This window comes from Galeopterus variegatus, unplaced genomic scaffold (assembly GCF_000696425.1).
Source record: "Galeopterus variegatus unplaced genomic scaffold, G_variegatus-3.0.2 Scaffold309, whole genome shotgun sequence".
Taxonomy (NCBI): domain Eukaryota; kingdom Metazoa; phylum Chordata; class Mammalia; order Dermoptera; family Cynocephalidae; genus Galeopterus; species Galeopterus variegatus.
In genome coordinates this window covers 98,034-107,419 of record NW_007726420.1, presented here as the reverse complement: position 1 = coordinate 107,419, position 9,386 = coordinate 98,034, and the positions used below count along the sequence as shown (strand labels likewise).

Sequence of the window (9,386 nt, the reverse complement as noted above, 5' to 3'; positions counted from 1 at the left end):
TACTAATAGGTTCCTGTGGACCCACATAGGACCAAGGAGCCACAACAACTGAAAAAAGGAGCATTCAGAGGCCAGTGAGTCATCACAAGGGACTGGTGCATGGCCCATCCCATAGGAAATGTTTAGAGCATGGGTGGTGGGGGAGATGGGCCCACCAGGAGAACACTCGGGTTCAGCAAGGACAGCTGATCTGCCCCCCAATCAGCGTAGACCACTCAGTGGAGACTGGTCAGGCATATAGAACTGCAGGGGTTGCAGTTTGATGAAAAGATTCAGGCCCAGAGGAAAGTTTCTATGCAACCCAGGTGTACCAGATCTCACAAGTCCTGGAAGCACCTATAAAGTCAACCATTAAAACCTGAGCTGCACAAAAAGCCTTCCCCAGGGAATTAGAGCAAAGTAACAATTTAGCTTAACCACAGGGCTCTAGTGCTGGTCCCCGCAGGAAGTTCCTCCATTTTAGAAGTAAGCAAAAGACAACAAATTAGTTCCAGTGCAGAGTTTAAGTGGTAGGAACAACAAATAATCCAACATTGAACTGAATGAAAACACAAAATACCCACAGACCAAAGTTTGATATTCACTAGTAAAGGTCTCTCATCACCAAAGAACACCTATAAATTCTAGAAGGACTGGAAGTCCCCTGGGCTACCAAGCCAGGGAGGGGGGAGGGCTGGGGGCCTCAGCCATGCCCCCTGATACCCACAACCAGTCCCAAGGGTGGGGGGCCAAGGGCCTCAGCCACGCCACCCTGACACCCACAACCAGCCAGCAACAACCACTGAGCCACTGCAGGAAGTACACTGGGCTCCTGAGCTGGAGCAGTGGGAGGGCAAGGGCTTCAGCCACACCCCTCTGACATCTGCACCCAGCCCAGCAATGAACAAGCCACCGCTGGAAGCCCCCTGGTCTCCCATGCAGCAGTGAGGGGGGAGCCACAGGCCTCAACTCCACCCCTCCTTCCTCCTTTCACCCGATTTCCTTCCCCCTTCCTCTCTCCCCCCCCCCCCCAGCTACTCCACAACATTATAGAGTGTAAAAAAAAAAAAAAAAAAAGAAGTAATATTAATAAATAAATAAACTTAAAAAAATTTTTTAAAATAAAACCTTCCTGAAAATTAGTTGACAGTCAACTGAGGGTAAGATAGATGGTATGTTTTGAATGCAGCCCTTCCAAAATTCAGGTGTTGTCAATATGATAGTTTTAAAAGGTGGGGCTTTTAAGAGGTGATTAGGCCATGAGGGCTCCTCCTGTGTGAATGGGATTAGATGACTTTATAAACTCCTGCTGTTCCACCATGTGAGGACGCAGCAAGAAGGCACTCATCAGATGCCGGCGCTTTGATCTTGAACTTCCCAGCATCCAGAACAGGACTGTAAAGAAATAAATTTCTGTTGCTTATAAATTGCACAGTTTCAGATATTTTGTTGTAGCAGCACAAAACATACTAACACAATAGAGGACCTTTTATACAGATTTAGGAGGGCAAAGAGAAGGAATTCTGCTACTTCAGTTTTATTGTGATCCAGTTAAGGCTCTTATAGTAATTGTCATATACTGTATTCCTTTGTCTTATACCGGAATGTGATAATTATTCTATTTTGCTATATGAAGTTGCTTGATATTCATGAAAACATCTCACAATTGGTAATTCCTGGAACTCTGTTTCTTTGCTAATTTGTTTTGCCTTTCAATGTAAAGTAGAGCATATGTTCAAAAAAATGAAAATATGTAGGTACAAATTTTAAAAAAAAGCTCTCATGTACCCACCACCTAGGTAAAAATAGAACTTTACCATATTTGAGAAGCCCCTTATGCTCCCCTCCCTGACTGCATTCCCTTCTCTTTTCAGAAGTAATCACTGTCCTGAATTTTAAGTGGATAATTTCTTTATTTTCACCACATCTGTCTTTATTCATAAATAAAATATTTTAAAACCTTATAGTAAATGGAATCGTGCTGCATGTACTCATCTGTAACATGCTGCTTTTTTGTGAGATTGTTTCTGGTATTCGTATCTGTTGATGTGTATCACTATACTTCATTTCTTTTCACAGCTGTATAATATTCTGATGAATAAATATATTTTAATTTACTTATCCATTTATGGAAATCTGGATTGTTTCCAAATTTTTGCTATTTTAAATAATGTTGCTATAACATTCTAATGCATGTTCTATGCAAGAATTTATCTACAGTATATACATAGTACTAGAATTGCTGGTGCATAAGGTCTACACATGTTCAACTTTGTAAGATAATGCCAAACAGTTTTCCCAAGTAGTTGTATCTATTTTTTCTTTCATCATCAGTGGAGGGACATTCCTCATTGCTCTACATCCTTGCTGACAGTTTGCATTATCCTACTGCTATAGATTGGGTGCCTCCCCAACGTCATTGAAGCTTAAATCCCCACTGAAACTGATGAGGGTGGAAAATCCTATTATGGTAATTGAAAGGTGGGACCCTGAAGAGGTGATCAGATTGTAGGACCGTGCTGTAGTGTATGGATTAGTAATGGTGGTAAGTGGCATGGTTCTGAGGGCTTTAAAAGAAGAGCACATGAGAGGTTAGTCTCTCTCTCTGGTCTGCCATATTCTGCCATTTGAGACCCCTGTGTCATTGTTGCTACCACCAAGACCCTCACCAGATGTGTTCCCTGAACTTTGGACTTCCCAGTCTCAGAAACTGTAAGCAATATATTTCATTTTCTTATAAATCACCCAGTTACAGGTATTTTGTTATAAGCGACAGAAACGGACTAATACAATGAGTTAAAAATTTTTGCCAATCTGGTGGTGTGAAATGGTGTCCCACAATGATTTTGAATATCCATTTCCTTGATTACAAATGAGGTTGAACATTTTTTCATGTTAGGGGCTTATGCCTTTTTCTTCTGTGGAATTCTTATTTATTTCTATTTCCATTTTCCAACTGGTTGTCTATATTTTCCTTTTTTTAATCCATGGGAGGTCTTTTTATATTCTAGGTACCAATAATTTGTCAACTAAATGTATTGCAAGTATCTTCTTAGTAACTAATTGGATGTGTAGGTGTGGCAGAAGTAGTAGTATAGAATTACTCCCAGGTTTATTGTTTGGGGAACTGAGTGGATGATGGTGAATTAAACTAGGACATAGAATAGAGGAGAAACAGATCTGGGAGAGGGTGGATTAATCTAAGATATTTTGGAGTTTGAAGTTCCTATGGAATATTCAGGTGGAGATGACTCAAAAGAAGTTTGGCTGTATAGATATGAAGCTGAGGGCAAGCTCTGTTATGCCACATTATTAGTCTTTTAGGAATCTTATATGATGGACCTTTCGGGAGACTATAGTTGGAAGGAATCTGGGAATTCTCCAACTGGTTGGTCCTGTACCCCATCCCAATTACTTCTCTGGGCCATGGATTCTGCAGTCTCACCTTCGTATGAAATAAGTGTTCCAATCAAATGACCCACAAGATACTTCATCTTAGTTATAATTACTTTATTACTTTTATGGTCTCTGAACAGTTAGATAATCTTCCTTAATATTTGCAGGAGAGCACATCATTTTTATTTTGAAAACCATCCAGCACATTTGTCTTACATACATGCAGAGCATATATCTAGATTTAAAAATTTCTCCAATCACTCCTTGATATGTACTACTTAATTATACAAGTTATTCCATATGCACTGAAAACATTGTAAGAAATATATACATCTAAGAATTCTATTACTTTGTACAGTCTTTCATTAAATAATAATATTTACATATACATTTCAAGCTTTCTGTATTTGGAATTATATGTGTATAACCACTGAAGGAATATGGGCCCCTTGGGAGGATGGCAGTAGAAGCCCATGAAGTTACAGATTGTTCTTTAAAAAGCAAAATTGTATTATCACTTTGATTGTGTACCTTTTAGTTATTTGAGATAATGAGAACTCTGATAAATCCAGAAGCAGAAAGTTAAACCTTTAGAAGACAGGAAAGGTGAGGAAAGTATCAATAGCAGGTCAAGGAGTTAGCACATTCAGTAAGAATGTAGCACCTCAAGATAGCTTATATTATGGTACCAGGGCAGAGTTACTACTGAGCAGCTTAGGATGATGAACCATCTACCTTCCTGCAGGAGTAGGAGCAGCTAATTTGATGACTGTGGTTGGCTACCTTTTAGGAGAACTGCAAACCAGGGACAATTAGGGTTTAATGTATACCCTATGTAGGGAAGTGATGGGAGAGGCAGCCTCTCTGTGGTCCATCCTTATCAGCACTGCAGTGACTTGACTTCTCTCTGGTTTCAAAGAGATCTGTTAGACCTGTAAGAAGAGAAAGGGGGTATAAAAGTGTGATACTCAGACTCTGGCTTCAGTCTGGGTTCTGCTTGGAACATAACAGAATTCTTAGATAGCCCAAAGATTCTCAGGTAAAGGGTGTGGTGAGCTTTCCTGCTGCTACACAATCATTGTGAATTATAGGGGCTGCTTTGTTTAAGGCTAGGAAAGGTTTGGGGGATATTTGACAGCTTTACTTGCATAGTTATAGCTCTGCCTCAGTTGAAGTAACCTACCAACACTTCTAGACAGGTAGTCAGGGTAACTTTAGCTACTTACCACGCAAGATGTCACCTCAGTATATAAATAAATGGAGGTAGAGGAGGGCATGGTGGTAACATACTTTTAAGCCAAGGATCCCACAGCAAAGCCCAATGCAAATATTTTTAACTTCCCAACATTGTAATTTCCTAAAGAACAGTTCTTCTGCAAGCAACTGCAAACCTACCTTTGCTTGCTAACTGCTTTCAGTAAATTCTTGATGGCCTTAGATTCTGGGTTCAGACATCTCTTTTCTCCGTTCTTTTTCATTGTGGCACTACAGAAGTAAATAAGAGTGAAAATATTTAAAACAATGTTCGACCAGTAAAGCACATTGACAACACAGTTCCAAAGTCAGGCATTTAAGTTCCTCTCCAGATGTTTTCCTTTGCTGCACATTGGTTTTAGGATAATCACAAACCCTTTACTGATCTTTTGTGATTATCATCACTTATTTAATTTATGATTACAATCAGAAAGGTGATCATAACATGGGATTTTACTCACATGATCTCAACACGTGGACAAGATTGACTCGCAGAAATAATTTCAAGTTTTTCTAAGGACCTTAAATTAACAGGTTGATTAATAATGTTGATACAGGTACAGCGTATAGTTCTAGAGAGAGGCACTCCTGCAGGAAAAGAAACAGGTACACCAGGTTTAGAACAGTGTTTCATTTTAGGGATTTAATGTGGACTAGGTAATATTTAGTCTAACCTATATCCTCATATCATCACATAGTCACTTAATCTGAGAAGGAATGTATCCCATTATAACACAGCTCTGAATGATTAACTAGTTGATGAGCTGGAAGAAGGGAATTGCAACTTGTTAATTATAAAATCATACTCTTGACCACAGTTCAGGTAAATTAATTAAGATTAGTTAGGTAAGGAGGTATCTGTCTTATCCTTTCTCTCCTCATTCCCTCACATTTTCTCTCTCTCTCCTTCCTCTTCCCTATCTCTTCTGTACTCCTTCCTCCTTCTCTGTTTCTTTTATTCTACTTGTTTCTCTGACTTCTACCATTCGTATAAACTCTGTGACCAGAGGGAATCTCTGCTCTTTTCTCTCTCATTTATAGGCACGTGGTGAAGCTTTTGCAAATACTGTATTTGCAAGTTCTGCATTTTCAGAATTTATACCCAGTCCTATTTCTGATTTTCCAAATTAAATATCCCTGATGTTCCTTACCTTTAGTGCCATTCAGAGTCAGAAGGATAATGCAGAAAATAAGAACGGGACTTTGGTTCATGGTGCTGAGATTGGAGATTCCTCTGCAGTAGGCTCAGAATGTTTCTAAGCAGTTGAGGAGTGTCTCAGAAAACGTGGAGCTAGTATGCAGTATTTATCTGCAAAGGCACTTTCCCTCCCTAACTCTGATTGGATAATATTACAGTTGGCTGAGCAAAACCTGCTGGCTATTCCTTGGGGAAGTACCCTGTTGCAAAATCGAAGGTATTTGTGTTTATTGTGGTCTCCAGATTATGGAATTTCCCTTTGCTCTTTTTTTTTCTATAAGAGTGAGTTAGGTTTCACTTTCCAAAACATGAACTGTTTCTTGAAAAACAGAACTTTATTGCATATAGAAATATTTTTTTAAATGGAACTTTAATTTTCATCTTTCAACTCCTGCAAAATAAAAAATCAACTTAATTTTTAAATCAAAGTCCTAAGTACAGTTTTTAAGTGAGTATGCCTTAATATTATGTTTCTTAATTTGCAGCAGTAAAGCATGAATAGAAGTATTTTAAATTATTTACTTTATCTGTTGCAGAGGTATCTACTCTCTCATTTGATCCCCACAATAACCCTATGAAGAAAGTAGGAAAGTTATTTTCATTTCGTAGGTGGAAGGAGAATATTAGAGGTTAGATGATTGTGTTAGGTTACACAAAGGTTGCCATCCATTTGTTCTAACTATGATGCTTTTCCTCAGCATTTGTTTTAAACTTTTGTACTTACTTTCAGAAACTATTTTTTTTAAATATCCTCAGTAATAGCAATTTTTCATAATTTGTGGGTGAATGTAATTTTTGGCAAAAACAAATTGTATCTGATGATTAGGACAAATGATTTAGCTGGGCAGTGCCCTTTGATCAAATACTATAAAGTAATAGGGTTGGTCTTCTTAAACAAGGTCAAAGATGTGGAACTGGCAAGTTTCAAAGAATTCCACAATGCCCTGATCATTCATAACATCATTAGAATAAGTGAATAGCTGCTAACATAACTATTTTGAGGAAAAACACTACTCGTTTGGATATCTGATTTCTGGTCTGTTAAAACAAGTTTCATGTCTCATGGTCAGTTCCTGAATGAAAACATAATAAGATGACATCTAGAATGTTGTGAGAAAGGATTCATAGCTAGAATAGGGTTACTACAAAAAACAAAGGATGCTTTTTGAAGAAATAAATTTTTAAAAGGGGGTATGAGTAGAGATGGACCTTGGGAGAACAGCTTGAGATAGGAGGGAAACAGAGTTTGGCTTAAGAGGGGGTTCAGGTCCAAGAGACTGGCAAATGCAAAGCAAAGGAAAAAGTGTCAGCCTTTTAGCTGGTAACAATTTTAGATGAATGACAAATAGGGGCAAAACTTGGCTTTTAAGCATTCGACAGTACTTGTGTTGGCTGATTATTCACAGTAGATAGCAGCAGTCAAAAGCATGTGATAACCATATAGTAGAACACATGTTGGATCTGACAGTAGAAATTCAGCCGTATCCAAGGGAGATAGTGGTCCTTGCTTTTGTTCTTTGCAAGTAATTGGCAATAGGGGCTCAAAGGTGAAATACTATTCCAAATGCAGGCATCATCCTCTGCAATGAGAGATCTGAGGCAGGTGATATTTGGAACCTAAGAAAATACATGGGAAATTTTTTCATAGTCAGCTAGGCTGTGACAGTGTAGGAATAGGTCAGAGAGTGGCAGGGCTTCCATCTTAGGATCAGGCTAGTGTACCTGGCAACTGTGAGCCCAAAACTTGGCATCAAAGGCCAAGAATAAAGCCCATTTCCTTAACTAGGCACACATGGTACTTAGAACCTCAAATGCAGAAACTGAGTCATCAGAACAGGGAGTGAGTTGTTGCTTGGACAGACGGAAATTGCTGGAGTGCTGAATTCCAGGTAAGTCTCTTCTAGGGACTGGAACTAACCTAAGCTCTCTTTTTTCTTTTCTCTTTTTTTAACCCTTTTCTTTTTTATATCATTCTAAGCTAAGATTTCAAGTGGGTATGTCTGGACTTAGCTGTGGGAAACTGGAAAGACAAAAGGAAGGGAAATGAGGCAAGAATTAACAGAAACCAAAAAAACTTTCACCTAGCAAAAAGGCTTTGCTTCTGATGAGGGAAAGGCTTATGAGAGACGGTGAGGTGGTGACATGGAGGGGACCTCCCAAAGCTGTTTATGCAGAAAAGAATTGGATGTGAGTAAGGATGCCACAGACTTTCAGAGAAACATTTGACGTCATGAATGGAAGAGGCTTTGAACAGTTCAATATTAAACAATCAAAAAGATATGTGGTGGTAGATTTACTTTTGTTAGTTTCTAAGTTCTCGGCTAAGATGCTGTCTGTATAGCAAAGTAAAAAGGAGAGCTGAGGCAGATAGTGGACTAAAAATCTGTTATGAAGGGACTTCCATTATGCATATGTTGGTACACTTGATGATGTCCCATACATCTCCGAGGCTCTATTCATTTTTCTTTATTCTTTTTTCTTTCTGTTCCTCAGAATGGATAATTTCAATGAACTTATATTCAGGTTTGCTGATTGTTTTCTTCTGCCAGTTCAAATCTGCTGTTTAATCCTTCTAGTGAATTTTTCAATTTGATTATTGTACTTGTCAAAGCCAGAGATTCTTTCTTCTAAATTCCCAATTATTATTGATATTCTCTATTTGATGAGATTTTCTTCTCATACTTTCTTTAATTCTCTAGATATGGTCTTCTTTGGTCCTTTGAGTATATTTATACAATTTATTTATTATTATTATTATAATTTTGTCCGCTGGCCTGTCTGGGGATCCAAACCCTTGACCCTGGTGTTACAACACCTCACTCTAACCAACTGAGCTGATGGACCAGCCTGTATTTATAATAGCTGATTTAAAGTCTTTGTCTAGTTAATGCAATGAGGAAGTGCCTGGCCTTCCTCAGGGTCAATTTATAATAATTGCTTTTTTCTGGAAATCAGGTTCCTCCTCTCCTCAGAGTTTGCTGCTATTGCAGTTTGTTGCCGTTGCTGTTTATTTAATGATCTTCCTGAATAAATTGTGTAATATCTCTATTGTGTATAGCCATTGAAGTCTCTGTTCAGTTAGCTTGGTGGTCAGCTAATATTGGACTAAGATTTCCTTTGAAAAGCCTTGAACCAATAATCCTCCTAGCCTTTATTGGGGGACTCTGTGTGTGTGTTGGGGTATGTATTTAATGCTGTCAGGTATTTTACAACTCTTAGCCTTCACTTCCTGTTTGCACAGAACCTCAAGATCAGCTTGAGGTGAGAGATTAGGCATTCTTAGGTCTTGGCTTTTCTAGGTGTGCACACAGCCCTCCCTGCATATATGAAGGTACTTCAAAAAGGTCATGGAAAGATTCATATTATTTTTTAATTCTATTTTTCCATGACCTTTTTGAAGTACTCTTGTATGAGTGCCCTCCTAAATTCCTAGGAATATCTTAGAGTTTTTCAAAGCCCCCTATGGAAATCTCATTCTCTAGTTTTTTCTTTTAGATTTTTAAGAAATCAATATCTTTTCACACCCAACTGATATGGCCCCCTCAGGTAGTTAACAATC

General features: G+C 38.5%; 1 protein-coding gene across 1 annotated transcript; it reads right to left on the bottom strand.

The window, feature by feature from the left end:
• Nucleotides 1-3,474: 3,474 nt before the first annotated feature.
• On the bottom strand, nt 3,475-5,841 carry CXCL10 (chemokine (C-X-C motif) ligand 10). Its single transcript, XM_008567294.1, has 4 exons — nt 5,781-5,841; nt 5,091-5,217; nt 4,771-4,860; nt 3,475-4,307 (listed from the first exon to the last, which is right to left on the bottom strand). Exons 1-4 carry the CDS (start codon nt 5,839-5,841, stop codon nt 4,289-4,291), a joined length of 297 nt encoding a protein of 98 aa, XP_008565516.1. The 3' UTR covers nt 3,475-4,288.
• Between the last annotated feature and the right edge of the window lie 3,545 nt (nt 5,842-9,386).